Source organism: Panulirus ornatus, chromosome 5 (assembly GCF_036320965.1).
Source record: "Panulirus ornatus isolate Po-2019 chromosome 5, ASM3632096v1, whole genome shotgun sequence".
Lineage (NCBI taxonomy): Eukaryota > Metazoa > Arthropoda > Malacostraca > Decapoda > Palinuridae > Panulirus > Panulirus ornatus.
In genome coordinates this window covers 15,776,282-15,794,831 of record NC_092228.1, presented here as the reverse complement: position 1 = coordinate 15,794,831, position 18,550 = coordinate 15,776,282, and the positions used below count along the sequence as shown (strand labels likewise).

Genomic DNA, 18,550 nt, shown 5'->3' with positions numbered 1-18,550 from the left:
ATTATAATTTCAAGTGAGTGTAATGGATATCAATTTCTAATAAAAAGCTGTAATTCTCTTTCTAAATAACTACAATTTTCATGCTTATATGTGATTTCAAGGTGTTTCTATTCATAAATCTATATCTAGAGTAATGTCACATCAAAAAATGGAAAAACAAATAAGGACATTAACTTTTCAGCAGATATCTAGATATTTTGAAGAATCCCCCTACAATCTTATCACGCAACAAAAGGCTTAATAATATCAAAATTACCATGCTCACAAAACATTCATACTTCTAAGAAAAGTCATGTGAAATATGTACACAAAACAAAGTTTAAAGTCAGTACAGGTACACCACCAATTTTCCGGCACTCTTGCTTCCAAAGCCTTGCCAAATTAACCATTTTGCCAGACCAACCATGGTCACGTAATAATATTTCATCAACACACCTCTAACCCACTAATTATACATCTCCCATATGTTTTAAGTATATCATGGACTTCTGGAAATTTAAATTAAACAAATATCAAATGTAAATGAAATGTATCTATTTTTATATTTTGCTTTGTCGTTGTCTCCCGCGTTAGTGAGGTAGCGCAAGGAAACAGACGAAAGAATGGCCCAACCCACCCACATACACATGTATATACATACACGTCCACACACACAAATATACATACCTATACATCTCAACGTATACATATATATATACACACAGACATATACATATATACACATGTACATAATTCATAGTCTGCCTTTATTCATTCCCATCGCCACCTCGCCACACATGAAATAACAACCCCCTCCCCCCTCATGTGTGCAAGGCAGTGCTAGGAAAAGACAACAAAGGCCCCATTCGTTCACACTCAGTCTCTAGCTGTCATGTAATAATGCCCCGAAACACAGCTCCCTTTCCACATCCAGGCCCCACACAACTTTCCATGGTTTACCCCAGATGCTTCACATGCCCTGGTTCAATCCATTGGCAGCATGTCGACCCCAGTATACCACATCGATCCAATTCACTCTATTCCTTGCACGCCTTTCACCCTCCTGCATGTTCAGGCCCCGATCACTCAAAATCTTTTTCACTCCATCTTTCCACCTCCAATTTGGTCTCCCACTTCTCCTCGTTCCCTCCACCTCTGACATATATATCCTCTTTGTCAATCTTTCCTCACTCATTCTCTCCATGTGACCAAACCATTTCAAAACACCTTCTTCAGCTCTCTCAACCACACTCTTTTTATTACCACACATCTCTCTTACCCTATTATTACTTACTCGATCAAACCACCTCACACCACATATTGTCCTCAAACATCTCATTTCCAGCACATCCACCATCCTGCGCACAACTCTATCCATAGCCCATGCCTCGCAACCATACAACATTGTTGGAACCACTATTCCTTCAAACACACCCATTTTTGCTTTCCGAGATAATGTTCTCCACTTCCACACATTCTTCAACGCTCCCAAAATTTTCGCCCCCTCCCCCACCCTATGATTCACTTCCACTTCCATGGTTCCATCCGATGCCAAATCCACTTCAAGATATCTAAAACACTTCACTTCCACCAGTTTTTCTCCATTCAAACTTACCTCTCAATTGACTTGACCCTCAACCCTACTTGCTCTTATTCACATTTACTCTCAACTTTCTTCTTTCACACACTTTACCAAACTCAGTCACCAGCTTCTGCAGTTTCTCACATGAATCAGCCACCAGTGCTGTATCATCAGCGAACAACAACTGACTCACTTCCCAAGCTCTCTCATCCACAACAGACTGCATACTTGCCCCTCTTTCCAAAACTCTTGCATTCACCTCCCTAACAACCCCATCCATTAACAAATTAAACAACCATGGAGACATCACACACCCCTGCCGCAAACCTACATTCACTGAGAACCAATCACTTTCCTCTCTTCCTACACGTACACATGCCTTACATCCTCGATAAAATCTTTTCACTACATCTAACAACTTACCTCCCACGCCATACATTCTTATTACCTTCCACAGAGCATCTCTATCAACTCTATCATATGCCTTCTCCAGATCCATAAATGCTATATACAAATCCATTTGCTTTTCTAAGTATTTCTCACATACATTCTTCAAAGCAAACACCTGATCCACACATCCTCTACCACTTCTGAAACCACACTGCTCTTCCCCAATCTGATGCTCTGTACATGCCTTCACCCTCTCAGTCAATACCCTCCCATATAATTTCCCAGGAATACTCAACAAACTTATGCCTCTAATTTGAGCACTCACCTTTGTCCCCTTTGCCTTTGTACAATGGCACTATGCAAGCATTCTGCCAATCCTCAGGCACCTCACCATGAATCATACATACATTAAATGACCTTACCAACCAGTCAACAATACAGTCACCCCTTTTTTAATAAATTCCACTGCAATACCATCCAAACCCGCGGCCTTGCCGGCTTTCATCTTCCGCAAATACATTATACACCTGCTCAAGACCAAGGTGCTCGTCAGCTATGAGTTTTGCAAATTTGTCCACATACTTGGCAGCTCCTTCATGGTTGGCAGACTGCTTTTCTCCACACACTCTATTCATGGAAATTCCATGACGCTTCTTGAATCTTTGAATCCATCCTTCACTATGGTCAAGCTCATGTTGTAATTCAAGTTCTTTATGGAACAACTTACCCTGGTCCATTATCATGCTACCTGAGAAGTCCACTCCATCATTCCGACGCTGTCAAAACCATTGCATCATCACTTGATCATGCTCAGTACTCTTACCATCTTTCATAGTTTTTCTAATCGTTATTTGCTTCTTGGAATCGCTGTCTGCATAGAATTTCAATATTTTCTCCCTTTGCTTCTTTATATCATAAACAGCTGATGAACTATTGTTGTAGATGTCACACAGCTTATGCACCGAAACACCACAGTCCATTTTTTTCAACAGTTCTACTTTATCTTGGATTGATATGGACTGGTGTTTACATTTGACACCACGAATAACACTCATATGTCTTAGAAGCCATAGCTAGGGTTAAATTTAAGCAAAATAAGCTAAGAATCTCACAAAATTGTGGTATCACCACCAAGTGCAGTGTAAAGAATGTAAATAAGTGCGACCTACACACAACGCTATCTGTGGCTGCCCAGTATACTAGTCTGGCGACCGTGGTAATTTCAAGTTCCCTCATGTAATTTTGTCCGGACTGAAGGAGGTGCCGAACCATCAGTTGCCAGAAAATCAGTGATGTACCTGTATCTGGAACATATCAATTAACTTGCAAACTGTCATTTTCCTCCTTGTAAACAAGAATCCTGACATTCAGTGTAATTCCATTACTATTTCTCTTCTCACAATATTACCACTAAGAACATACCTATTACTGACATGATTTGAGAGAGGAATATTCTCTTTGTGTGCAGAAAGTGGTGTAGTATTAACTGGAGAGGCATATAGGGTGGACAAGTCACTGACGGGCTGCTCTTGACTTTCAGTCTCTGAAGAAGGTGGGCCATATGGAGGCAGGGATGGTGTTTCATTACTGACCCTTGATGCTGGAGCGTCAACTGGAGCAGTTGCTGTTTGAACTTGCATTGAATTGACAGCTGTTAGGACAATACCAGAATTAATAACTCTGGATTACACAATGATTTACCTACTGATTATATAGGACTAACATGTAGCAATATACAAAGTAATAGATACTAACATTATCACAGCTTTTAATAAAATCCTTCACTATAAAACTTTCTTATTGTTCATCCATGACTTCAAAGTAATGACAACAAAGTATCCATGGATCAAAATCTACTTGTAGCAGAACAAAGACAACAATGATGATTAACTTTCAGTTTTGTGCATTAATTTTTACTATTTGTTGACTGTTTGACCTGCAAATCAAAAATATCTTCAACTAAGGTATTACCTTACAGTAAGAGCTGCCCAACTGTTAGCTGATGTATCTACTTAACAATTACATTAAATTTCAAAGCTTAGATATGATCTCCTACGAGCATGACTGTTTCTACTGGATTCCCTGAATACCGAAACTATCATCATAAGCATATACCCAGGCCCAACGTCATGCAATGAGGCTTAATATATTTATGTATACTGTATATACAAAAGAAGCACCCATTTTTTTCAGTGACATACATATAATCACTATCAAATGAATGTAACAAAAAAAATTGGCACAAACAAAAATGAACCATGAAAACCAATGGTTTTTCAGAACTCATAAAAGTTACAAGGCTTAGTAAACTTTTGAATGAAGCTATGATAAGAGAAATCATGACCATGCTTTAAACCAATCAAAAAAAGTCAAGATATATATATATATCCACAAAATCATAAGCAAATTTTCCTAATACTTTAGAAAATGTCTGTGTGCCTGTTTATATCTGTATGTGCAATTAATGCTCATCAGTGATCTGCACATTGTCCATGTTTGGCAGAGTAAACAGATGTACACATATTTGTATGCATGCAGATGTGTCTGGATATAATACAAAAATAATAAAATATTCACTAAAAATGTAGCACATTAAGGACCTACAGTCATCAGTAACATGTGTAGAAGGAAACTATCAGCCAAACGCTGTCATCTTATATACTTCACTGTATTTTGTTATCCATTAGATTTGCTGTATGCCCACATCCTTACACCCAAAATGAATTGGAAATCTTTAAAACAAACACTAACAGCAATTCTAACAAAAAAAAGAGTAAATCATTGACAGTGCAATGATATGGCTGTAGTTTGGTCTCCACATCAGTCACAGCAATTCACTCATTTGTCCTATAATGGACATTTTTGTTACTCAGATATATGAGCATTGTTACCCCATCAGGATGCCTTCCTGCTCAGCAGGTCAACTTACAAAATAAACTATCAAATAGGCTTTAAGTTGGTTCTTACAAAGAATATTTCTTATTAGGCAAAACTGCTGAATCTGCAATATCAGGAAAGCAACCAAGAATTAAGTTGTGTTTATCACTAAAGTGATTCACACCAATACAAACTGTAGGGAGCTTGGAATTAAACTTCAAAATTTCAATTGAAGAAAGAATTCAAATGCATTTTATATAATTCTGGTGATATTTTTTTAAACCTATAAAAGAAAAGCAAAATAAAAATAAAAATTTTGTCTGTATCTTTTAGTATTTATGTTAAAAAACCCTCCAGTGCCAGGTTTATTAATATATGAAAAGGTCAACAGATGCTTCTATGTGTTTGCTAACTGCAGCTTAATCACAACCATGTCCTATAACTTACAAAAATTCTATATAGTTTAAAATGTCTGCACATACTGCCTACCTGTAACAATATACAAATAAACAAATGTATCTATTTATATATCAGTACCAGTTGTCATTCTGCCCCTTCAAACATGATTTAGTCCAGTATCATAATCTCCCTTGCTGAAAAGTAATTACATTCAGCTTCAAAATGTAATATCTCACACAACTCTCTCTTCAGTAAGGCAATTCTGGATGGAGGGAAACTTTTAGCACATAGTGTGCCTGAATCTCTACAACTTTCTAATTTTGAAACACCTAAACTATTCTCAAAAAACCTTTTTACTGTTTCAAATTTGATAACAATCAATTTACAGCTCTCTAATGACAATGAATTTGAAGCATAATTGTAGTATGCTTTTTCCATCTAACGAGATTTTTTTTCTGAAATAAGATACTCAATTTGCTTTTATAAGATATAACATTCCCTGAACCTTTCAATTTTACAATATATTAACAGTACTGTGGAACATTTACAACAAATACAGGCTCTGATTAAACAGCATTTAGCTACTCTTATACTGTCTGTCCAATGAGTGGCAATGCCTGTCTACTGCCAGACATACTAAATAGAAGCTAGCATTAGCATGTCTTAACTCTCCAACCAACTGCAATATTCTGAAGGGTGACACACAATCTTAATCAATACTTAACAAAGACTTGTTTCAACATTTCAGTGAAACTAACTTTTACTGACAACCCAATCAATGGCCCATTATAATTGATTTCACTGCAAGCCCACATGAATAATAAGACACTGGCTCTACAAATCTTCATATATTGTATATCTTAATTTGGAAATTCTTCCATATACATCAAATAAAATGTCTATGAACATACAAGCAGAAAAATCCATTATAACCAACAAAGAAACATGGTTGGAGAAATAAAACAACAGCAGAGCAGCAGTCATACTAGGATAATTTCAGTTTTGCATATATTGTATCAATTATACCCTGTGAACCAAGATCCAATTTGTTTCTTTCCTAATATTATGCTTACACCCCACCCTAGGACAGTCAGTATAGGAGTTTTTGTGTTAAGTGTTTAAACCTGCTATGTGTAAGGGAGCTTCTAGATCTACAAATAAAATCTACAGGCAACATTCCAGAAGTTGAAAGGAAAGATGTAAAACTTCAGGCATTCATAATAATGTTATTTGTACATCCTTTCCATAATGTATAACTACAGGAAACTGCAGTGTATTGAAAATCTTATCAAATGAGAAAATCTACCTTCATGATATTCAATTTCTTTTAATATACTGAATAGTTCTTTCTATACTGCCAACTTTGGAAAGCTCGATAAAAATCATGCATATGCACTAATTCTATCAACTTAAGTCAAATCTACATGTAATGGAGAGGTTACAGTCCAGCTATACATTTAATATACAGTAATTCTACTAATGAAAGTATATTCATTTACATTAAATATTTGTAAAGGATAAAATGCAGTTCCTAAGTGCCAAAAGTCTGTATCGTTTATAATGCCATCACAACATGTACTAGAAGGCATGCAAACATGTTCTGTAACGCTGTAATAAAGCAGCACGACAGTAGATCAGGCAGGCATTGCCACAACACTGGGACTTACCTCAAAGGTGTAGTGGTTGTTAGTTATCTGTAACACTGCCCTCGCTGCCTAGTTTTTATAGTTTATTATAGTTTCCATGAGCGACAGAAGTTGGAGTGCTATGAGTTCACTTTCCTTTGATTTAAGTTTGCTTAAGAAAAAACATCCACAGTAATATTATTGCTGAAGTTACAGGAAAATAACAAATATATCTACTTTGATTAGCATTTTATCAAATTTTCAAAGAAGTGAATGTATCAAGTTTAGTTATCATATACAGATTCAAGTTCTGAACTCTTATGTAAATAGTTTAGTTATAATGATAATAAAATCAAACTAAATATAAAAATGCTTTCAAAAGAAGTGTCCACTCCAACAACTATCACTTTTCTTGAAGGCATATTAGTATAAGAACACAACTTCATTGGCACACACTATTCTTGTGCATCAAGCCAGTTGGTAATGAGAGTACCTACAAGGTCATTCAGTCTGTGCAAGTGGAGGAGTTAGGAAAATTTATGCTCTGTCTGTGTAACTGTTTAAACCATAGTAAGTTCCCATAGAGTACCTAACAAGTCCAACAGGAGAAGAGAAGAGATTTGATTTCGATTCTTGAAATAGTGACATAGTACAGTATCATAAGTTACCACAATACCTTAGTAAGAGGACCAAATATGACACACTGCTAAGTCAATTTTCTTTGCAATTTTAGGAATTCTCACTTAATGGTAAACAAAGATTTAAAGAAAAGCAGATAAACTCTGCAAAAAACACAACCACTAAATATAATGAGGTTAATCCATCATATTCTCAGTTCAAAAACGAACAAAGGATTTACTTATGACTAATAAAGTTTCACATTTGTAATACACTGAAAATCCTTAACATCTCTTAGAAGAATAATTAGGACACAGTAACATTTGGAAACAATGATACACATAACTACAAACACACATACAACCTAGGAGAGTGAAACTTTCCCTGTAATACACAAAATAATCAATCAAACATAGACACACACATACTAGAGAAAAATTTTTGAAAGAAATATGAGGGTGGGGTTAACTTAATCTAAGGAAGTTCAATAATCTCAAAGGGGGCAGCTTACTGGCTGAGAAACAAATAATAAGACAAAAGGACTCAAAGGAAAAAGATCATGCAATCAAAAGATTAATTGTGTGATTAGCTTGACTCAAAATTCCAAAGTGTTTTCACATTGGAGAACACATTACCCAAAACTCGATAGATAAGATGGGGAAATCACCAAGGAAAATGTTGAGAATTTTCAGACATGATATAATCATGATACTGAAAGACCTTACTTCATAAGGTACAGGACCCACATGAAATCTTGCCCTGAGTACTCAAGGAGTGAGCACAAATACTTACTAGACCATTAATGATGCTGTTAAAAACTAATGGAAGAGGGTGTTAATATTCAAAGAATTTCCTTGTGAGAATTATCCGAGATGGGATTTCAAAATCAACACATGAAATGATGTGACAAGAGGTACTGTAAAGTACATGATAATGGGGTTAGTAACTGCATAGCAACAACAGGGGAGAGAGAGAAAGAGTGTACCTACCAACTTATGATACAATGCAATGATGGCAGGGATAGAGCTCATAGCACATTACGTTTGATGAATAACAATGTTCCTCTCTACTGTCATCTAAATTACATGATTATCTATTCTTTGTCTATCTGGGACTTTTTCAACCACATGTCAAGTTTTCATTCAAATGTTTCTGTAGCTGTTCTATGAACATATATTTCTCCCAGTAGCATATCAAACAGCTGTTTGAACTTTAGTCTAAGGCCTTTACATACCATGGCAGATGTTTTTGGTATGTTTCATAGTGTTCTTGCTGAAAGGCTTTCAGGTTTAGTATATTTTCCTGTATACCTTAAATCTGTTGCCATACATAAAGTATCATTCTCTTCTTCTTTCTTGGCTATAAAGTTCCAGTTCTTTCAGCCTTTTATGGTAAAACATTGTGTTCCATTCCTTAAATTTCCTTGTGCAGTGTTTATGCATTATCTTGTTTGTTTACACCCACTTAGTTTGTTGACGACCATATGAAAAAGCACATTTCAAGTTTGTTTTCTATGTATATATTAAACATTCATATCATTATCTTTGTAATGTATAGGGAGGAAGTTATATTTCACTCATGAGGCCCCATCTCTTGAACATTCCCTATTATCATACAATCCCTTAAATTTATGTTTGATGACAGCATTAACCATGTCCTCAGTCACTATTCCATTCAATCACCACTTATATACTATAAAAGTATTTCTTTACATAGTTTATGGCATGTTTTTTCATGAATTCTGCCCTCTGATTGCTCTATCCCTAAATCTCTTGAAAAACTGTTTACTGTCCATATCACAGATCTCTTTTAAAACTTAAAGGGCGTCATTAGATCATTCCATACTCTTCTCTTCCAAGATGGTAAATCTAAAACCTCCAGCCTTTCACTGTAACTTAGTTCTCTTAATTCATCTTTGTTGCCCTTCTCTGAACCTTCTCTATGAGCTCTCTGTACTTCTTTAGGTGCAGTGACCTAAGCAGGACATTCTAGTTTTGAAATTTATCCACCCCATATGGAAAAATACTTTTCTACATGTGCATAGCGTAAACAAATATTTTGGCTTTTGCATTACCATATAATGATATGGTAATGCAAAAGCCAAAATAATCAAATCAACAGAGAAATAATGAATGTTGTACATAAATACAGTATACTATAATGATAAGCTTATACGACTGATGAGCCTGTCACTCACAGGCATACCAAATTTCCATATTTTGAGAATCATCTGAGTTTTGGCATTATGTTCCCAGCCCTGAAATCATCCAAGTTTTATAGGTTTCCTAACTTTACAAATCCAAATTTCATGAGTCATACTCTGGATTCTTTTGCATGTTCTGTAAAACTCTCTTCATTCATGCTCTGTTCTCTTCTGTGGTCTTTCATTACTTCTGCTTCTGCATTCTTCATCTTCTCTTCAAACTCGTAGTCGTGCCTCTTTAATTGCTAACCATTTCCTCTTTTACCATGTTACTTTTCTATTCATTCACAATTTTCTGTCTCTTGATATTTTCCATCTTGCATTCTTTTTCTTTGGTACAAGCTCAACAGTTTTTTGCTGCATTTTCTCATAGTAAATTTCTGAGTGTGTAACTGTTATTATGGATAGATAGTTAGACAGATAGATCTCTGAAGATCCCACTCCGACATGAGTTTAAAATGCTTTCAATAATGTCTCAAGTTTGATTTGTTGAGGGATAATTCATGTCACTCAATCTACAGCTGTCCTCTGTTGCTGTATCAATTTCACATTCACTTATTTCCACTGTATCATTCATTTATACACTTCAAAACAGTGCTATGTTATACAAAAAAGATCTGCCATCCTGTTCCCTCTTGTCGGTCTGTGGTTTCCTTATACAGTACAAGGGTGAATGAGTCACACAGATTAATCAATCTTTGGAAAAGTTCTTTAATGTCTGCTGATCCATTGATCTTTTCTTTGTATTTACATCTACATCCATAATCTACTTCCCTTTCCTGTCAATCAATAACGTGGAAATTATAGTCATCAGCCCATATAATTATCAGATCAAGTTTCTCCAACACCCTCAATATTTTTCTAACCTTAATAAATATTCTGTTCATGTAATTTAGCTTGGTTTTTGGTGGTATGTATGATACAAGACCTACTGTGTATATGGTTGAAATGCTCACTATAATGAACTCACATTCAATGTAACTTCACATTCAATGTAACTCATCTTTATTATCCACTTTCCTTTTGGCTTATCATGAGCGAACACTATTACATCTCCCTGTTTCAGTCTCATTCTATCTGATCTGAACATTTCAAATTGTTGCAAATTTGCTTTATCTTTCACTTTTTCTTCAAGCCAGGTTTCTGTTGTGTTGATTAGCACTGTGTTGTTATCCCAAGTGTATTCATTCAAGTAATTCACTTTGATTCAACAGTTCTCTGATTATATTTGTATGTGTACATAAATTTATCTTCCAAGGATTCTCTGCTCCTTTATTTGTCCTCAGCTGGTTTTCAGTTGTGTCCTCATCCACTCCAATTAACTTTTCATGTGTGGTTAGTTCATTTCTGTTTTCCATAGGGGAATTCTTTGTCTCAGTTATGTTGTGTGTTTTCAATGCTTTCCTACTCCTATTTCTGCTAGGACTTTCCATATCTGCTTCACCAATAAATAAGTTTCACTGGTTTGGCAGGCTTCTGCTGTTACCAAAATCTGCCTATTAATTGTTATGACTCTCATTTCAATTAGTTCGGTGTGTTTCATACTCATGCCAATACTGGTTAATGTCACCATTCCAAATAGCTTTTCTATTCAATGATGAAATACAGTTCTATCTTCATTTGTCAGCCTTTCATGGTTATCTTTTTGTGTGGCATCTCTGCTGGTTTCCATTTTTCTCCATTTGTTTAATTCAAGTATTTCCTTCCAGGTTTTATGAAATAGTTCTCATCTCTAACTGAATCATCCTGCATGTCTATTTCCATCTCTATGTTGATCATCATTTCCCTTCCCTCCTGCACTTTCACTGCTCTCAATTTCAAATCTTGTACTTTCCTCATACCCCACTCTTTTTCATTTACAAAGTAAAAGCAACTATCTGTGAGGCCTAAGTTTTGTGATATTTGTCATATTTGTCACAAATTTCTGGTTGAGCATAATCACATTCTTCCATTTTGGGTGGTTATGCGAATTTTCATCAAAGTGTTTGCTGCTACCACTTCAATACTCTCTGAACATATTACTATCTTTCATTCTATTTACCGGCATCTCTTCATTTTCCCCACTTTCTTTCTGTTTACTGTGCTTTTAATTCACCAAACTTTCATTACTTTCATATGCACATATACTTCGTCTTTCACTCGTCTCAATAATATTTTTTTCATACTTCTCTTGTTTACATTTACAGTCATTTGTCTCATTCTCTGTGCCCTCATCATCACTTCCTATATAAATCATACCCTTTTTCATCTACACTCATATTTTTCTGACCTTGCGTAATCTGTACACTGTCTTTTTCCTCTGTGAACATGCCTTTATGCCCTCAGTTTCCTGTCATTCATTTATCATCATGTACTTCTCCCTTACTTCTTCTAAACTGTAGAGTTGAAGTTCTGTTAACCTCTTATTAGTTCCTAAGCTCCAGACCATCAGTTTTGCGCGTGAGGTGTTCATGTACTCTTCACAAATTGGTTTACTTTTCTGTTTAACTGAATACCGCAAAACACAACAGAATTCCATTTTGCTTCTGGTGAATAAAGTGAGCATTTTCAGTTTGAGCACTGGCTTTCTTTTTCTTGCAAAAGTTTTCAATACCATACCACTCAGTAATTGGCTTAAAAGTAGTACATTTTCAATGAGCTCTTTGAATTCATGTTTCTCATAATAAAACCTGTCTTTAACATTGTCCTCACTAATTCTTTCTCTGTAAGGCCCTTACTAATAATCTTTCCATTATTCATTTGTTCAAATATCCATTCATCAAATTCTGTTAGGTTCTCTTAAGCCAAATATTCTGTAACTTATATCCAGGTCTTTTTGTAGTTTTTCTTGGTCTCATTTTGTTTCTCCTGTTTTATTTACTCTCATGTCATCTGCAAAATACCTCACTATGCTCTCCTAAACATACCATGAATGCAAAGGAGCTGAAACAGCAACAGACCACTGGGTCTTTTCAAGGCTGTTTGCAGTAGATGTTAGAAACACAAATTTGAGGGGAATGAGTAGAAAGGCATACAGATACTTCAAAAAGGAAAAACGAGCATTCTTTTCACATAACCATGGAGGTGTGAATAATGTTTGATATGGACCTGAAATGAAATATCTATCAAGCCTATTCTTAAACGTATCTATCATACTGCTTTCAAAAACTATTTAGTAGATCATTCTCTTTCAGAGATGCATGCATCACTGTTTTATAGATCATGTGGGGTCAAAGCCACCAAGGAGAATGCTTCTAGTATTACATCAGATGATAGCTGTACCATCAAGACTGATGGATATTCTACTGATAACAAAGACAGTGATTCTTTTTCAGAAGACAATGGAAGCTTTTACAATAAGAATGGTATCCAAGTCCAGTCAGAGAGAAGGGGTCAGTTCAGTTTATGCCATGATCACTAATTTTTACTGGTAAAGAAATTATTTTTGTTCCTCAACATGCAACTGATGCTGACAAAACCTGGCCTATCCATGTGTATATATATATTGTTTCTTACAGAAGAAATCATACAGTTGATGGTGAGAGAGACCAATAGATAGGCTCAACAAATAACAAAATCAACCCAACTTGTCAGTAGGTCACAAATGAATGCATGGAAAGAAACTTCTTGTGATGAGATAACGAACTTTTTTAGAGTGTTTATATACATGGGATTGGCAACTAAGCAGGAAATTTCAATGTACAGGTCTAAAAGTAAGCTTTATATTAATGAATCTTTTTGTGCCCAAAATAATGACAAAGGAATGATTTGAGCTACTGCTCAGATTTCTTTATTTTTGTGACAATACTGCAGCATATCATCCACAAGATAATTGTACAAGATCAGGCCTTTGGTCAATTTCCTCACTTTCTCTGAGGCTGATCATCAACCACATCCTGCTGTCATTACTGATGAGAGCATGATAATGTTCATAGGAAGAGCCAATGTTTGGCAGTATCTTCCTAAGCATTACAAAATAGTCATGGTGTCATGCTACACAATTAGGACAAAAGGAGTGTTATGCTGATTCCAAGCATGGCAGAACAAGGTGATGGGCTGGTATCCAGAGAAAAAATAAAACAAATAAATGAATAAATAAAAAATCTTAAACCAAATTGTGTTCTTGCACACAACAATGCAGAGAAGGGAGTAGATATGTCTTATCAGTAGACCATCTACTTTTCTCCAATTGAGAAGCATAAGAAATTGCACAGGAAGATTGCCTTTGAACTTGTTCCTGGAACAACCAAAATAAATCTATGGGTTTTGTACCATAAAGCCAATCAAAGTCAAGAGAATTCTACAAAATCCACCAAAAGAAAAAATCAAGACTGGAAGAAGTCCTTCTAATATCACATGAACAAGGATGTATCACACTTTCTGAATCAGATGAATCCAAGACAGTATCAAGGAAGAGATATCGTGGTTGCTAAGAGATTTCTCTTAACAAAGGATTCAAATTACCACCAGGTGAGAAAGGTCTCAATGTAATGCAACCAATGTAATGGCATCCCTCATCTCTGCATCACATGTTTTAATGAAAGACAGACAACGTAAACAGTTAAAACAATGCAAGTAAAGGAATCCTCACTTGTAGAATTATCATTGGAAGGACTGTTTGTTTAGTTCCAAAGTATTTGAAGTCAATGTGATTCTGATCTTCCTTAAGAAATTGTATAATTTCTACAAAACCATTGAAATAAATTTAAATAATTCCCCAGTTTTTTAAATTACATTGTGGACAAAACCCATTAACAATGTTTTCTTTGAACCTTTTTAGTGTAGAAACACTTCAGTAGAATGAAAATTGGCATTGTGAAACCTTTGACTCCTTATTCTATGAGATCAGTAAATATCTGTTATTGAGACACTCATGCACCAACAAGCAATCTTGCTCTGCCCGATACTTGGGTAATGTGTTAAATAGATGACATCAACTGTTTTACTTTCATTGTGCATGCTTATTATACTATAAAAGAAATCAAGTAGATTTGTCTGACATAAGCAATTTCATTGAAACCAAGCTAGAAATCATTTGTTAAGCAGTAGTCTTGTATACACTTTACAATTCTGTCCCAAACTACAAACATTAAGCTAACTGGATAATTTCTGGACAGTGCCTTACTACCTTTTTTAAATGTCTGTGTTACATTGACAAACTTACACTCCTCTAAAACTTCCCCCACAACAAGTGACTAATTGATAAGAGCAGTCTAGGGCTTAATCATCTCATTTTTTGCCTCTTTACTTGTTTTTGGATAAAACTTATCTGGGCCTACCATTTAATGTACTTTCAGTCTATCTAGTGCCGATAGTATATCTTCACCTTGCATGTCAGTATGTTGCAAAACATATTCCCCTCAGCACAGGAGCTGGATTTGGGACATGAGCTGTGTCTTCAATCATAAATAGGCACAAAATCAAATAAAAGATTTTTGCCATGGCTTAGTTGTCTTGAGCTAAGTCAGTGTTTTCAATAGTTAATGGACCAAGTGACTGGTTAATGTCTCCCCTGCTTCTAACATAACTATATAACTCCTTTGGGTTTCCTTTGATGCTTTCTGCATCATATGCTTCATACCGACATTAACTACAATGTTTAAACCTCTTATTTTCTCTGAGCAAGTTTTGTAATTTACAGTACTATCTCAAGTTAGTTACTAGTCTCTCTGAGTTTCTTATATGCTGCTTTCTTACACAATAACTCATTTGATCCACCATTTTTGGCTTCATTTTGGAGAAAGACTGTCTACAACACACAGGCACATATATTTTCTCAACCATTTTGAAAGATTTAAAGAAGCTTTTCCAAGCTATATCCATATGGTTTTCATTGACAATATCACTGGAGATTTGCCTGTCAAGAGCAATACAATTTGCACAAAAAACATGGTGCTTTACTGCACCTTTCATGCAGACCAGTATCACATTGAGTGGTGAAAGTCACCTCAAAAGTAATTTGTCAGTGATCGCCCATACCAAACTGTTCTCCAGCTTCAAAATTATTGAGAAGATCCTTGACTGTATCTAAAACTAAATCTAAAGTGTTCTTGCTGTGAGTAGGTTTCTCACCTAAATGTATTCAGGCATTATCAAGCAAATTTATGTACAGTCTGCACCCAGACCTACTAAAACAGGATTTACCCCACTTAGATACCAGTATGGTGCACTATGACTGCATTGTGTTCATTATGAATACCTTTCATCTACTTCTGGTGTCTGTGCAGGGGGCCTGTAGACTAGTCCTACTGTTATTCTCTCATGAAACTTGTCTTTGATATCTACAAAAATGAGGTCGATATTATCAAGTTCCAATAAATTGTATTATATGATCACGGTGAGCTTGAACAAAGAGCTAGGCACTACTGCCGCCTTTATTTCCCCTATCACTGTTACACAGAATGTTTTCTGGAAATGTGTATTCGGCTACAAAGTCTCGTCTTAACATCTAACCAGTACAGTTGTCTTACTCCCAAATTTTGTTACTTTTACTCCATGCAATACTATAAAATATTTTGTTACGATTGAGACTTGTTTTGGAAAGTACTTACAGAGGAGGATGGGCCTGTTCCACATGGACTGCATTCTCTAAACAAAATAAGCATGTCGACATTTCCTATTCCTATATCATGCTATCTTATACTACATAAACATCACAAACCAAGCCAGCAAAAAGCACACACTACAAGAACATAAAAAGAAAATTAACACAATCTTCTCCCCACAAACTGAAAAACTCATAAAGCAATCAGTTCAGTCAAAACCACCCACCATCAATATAAATTACAACAAAATTCAGACTAAACAGCATCATTACTAACCTAATCACTAACAGGCAAACAGTACACTAGCCATTCCTCAACAAAACCCACAGCAACCAGTTCTAGTGCACTATAAAGATCAATACTTCCTGCACCAACCAAACCCCCACCAATGATGCTCTTGTGACCCAATCCAAAGACATTCCTTCTCCCAAAGAAGACAAAAAACACATGAAACTCCATCAAAAAATCAGCTATAAACCAACCACTTCCTCAACGGGAAAAATCTACACAAAATCCATCCAGAAAAATCTGCTCAACCATCCTTCATTCCCACTGATACATATGTACAATGTAATTAAAACCTAAAAGACTTCTGCAACAGGCCTTGACAACATGTCAAACTTCCACATAAAACGCTTTGGTCCAATTGTAATCCAAGAACTGACAGATACTGTCAACCACTCCAAGCTGATGAGAATTCCTGACATCTGGAAGCCTGTCAACACAGTACCAATCCTAAAAACCTTCTAACTCTCACTCTTCTTACCACTCCACATCACTTATGTCTTTAGCAACTAAACCCTTTGAAAAACTGATCCAATACAAACTGAAACAAATTTCCCACTCTCACCTACACAATATGATTTTCGACCCAATGACTCTACTATCATTCCAACATATCCTAATTGGCTTCAACCAACCACAACTACACTTCCACACTCTACTTGTGACAAATGACATTAATAATGTATTTAAAATTGTCCCCTAACATATCATCACCCACTAGATACTTAATATCTCCCTCAACAACTAAAAGTGGATGGCCAACTGCATAGCTGGCCACTATGCCAGAGTCACTCACCAATACTTCGCCTCTAAAACCTTTAAACTCTAGAATGGATAATCAATCTCTCCTACAGGGCTTCCCATTATCTCTTACAGACCACAGTGTGAATGTCCACGCATATGTAGATGATCTTCCAGTCACATCACAACACCCTGACACCAGAGATGCAACACTAAACGTGCAACACTGCATTACACTATTGGCATAAAGGCTCACCCAGAAGAGAATGTCTGCATCTCTACAAAAGTCTTCAGTCAACTTCTTAACCCCAGACACAAATCCAACATGCATCATCCCAACATCTTAAATGGACAATTGCCCTCACTCAACAAAACAAGAAACTACATTAACTAAGTAAAAACAAATTAAAAAAAGATCTGAAAAGGCATTTCTGCAATAAGAGTGAATGTGGATGTTGGATGGGATGAGTTAAGTAGTGAGACTGTAAATAAAGATATGGAGAAATTTATGAAGTCTGACAATGAAATGCCTTAGAGATGAGGCTGTGACTAATCAAAACACATTCCCTGTAACACACACTGATGTAATTACATACACACACTATCAGAGTTAACAAAACACTTAGTGAGATGATGGAGTTAAATCTACCTTTTCCCAAAGAGAACACAATAGCAAATGAGGAAAGAGAAGTTAAAAGAAGGATGGGATTAATCATTAGTAACTGACTTTCTATAACTTAAGAATCTATTGTTAGATGGTCATTTCAACCCTCTAACTTTAAAATCAATTTCTCTCTCCAGGCCTGTATGACTTTTTTTCTTACGTAAAAAGCAGTTTTCCCATATAGAATAAAATAATCTTTATAGAAGTAAGTTAAGCCTTGCAATATCCACAAGCAAGCTATAGTTGCTAACAGTGGACAGTATTCCCATCACACATCAATAATTTTCTGTTGGTATGATTATATTTTACATTTATTCTATCATTAGGAGAATACCTGGTATTGCCTGGAAAAATATGATGGCTTTTGGTGGTTTAAAAAGGACCCTAAAGGCCAATGTGTGGCTGCTAAAACCTTGGCTATATTCTGAATTATGCACACCCAAAATGTGGGACCTCTAGATGCTACAATTCAGCCATGAGGGAATAGAAACAAACAGATCTTCCTTAAAACTTCTCCAAGTCTTTCCTGTATCTTCCTCAATTCTGTTCAACAAGTCTTTCCCTGGTCTCCTAAATTTTCTCCATATTCTCCTGAGGTCTTCTCCAAGTTTTTTCCAGGTTCTCCCTAAATCTTCCCAGTGCTTCATCAAATCTTCCCAAAGT

General features: G+C 35.8%; 1 protein-coding gene and 1 pseudogene across 8 annotated transcripts in view; one reads left to right on the top strand and one right to left on the bottom strand.

The window, feature by feature from the left end:
- The window catches only part of Cdep (Chondrocyte-derived ezrin-like domain containing protein), a 729,829-nt gene that overhangs the window by 59,252 nt on the left and 652,027 nt on the right, over window positions 1-18,550 (bottom strand). For all 8 annotated transcript variants that reach the window (XM_071661711.1, XM_071661716.1, XM_071661717.1 and 5 more), the window contains one exon: window positions 3,374-3,602. In XM_071661711.1, coding sequence (XP_071517812.1) covers window positions 3,374-3,602 — 229 coding nt within the window. The remainder of the gene's footprint in view (window positions 1-3,373; window positions 3,603-18,550) is intronic.
- On the top strand, window positions 12,670-17,442 carry LOC139746927 (uncharacterized; annotated as a pseudogene).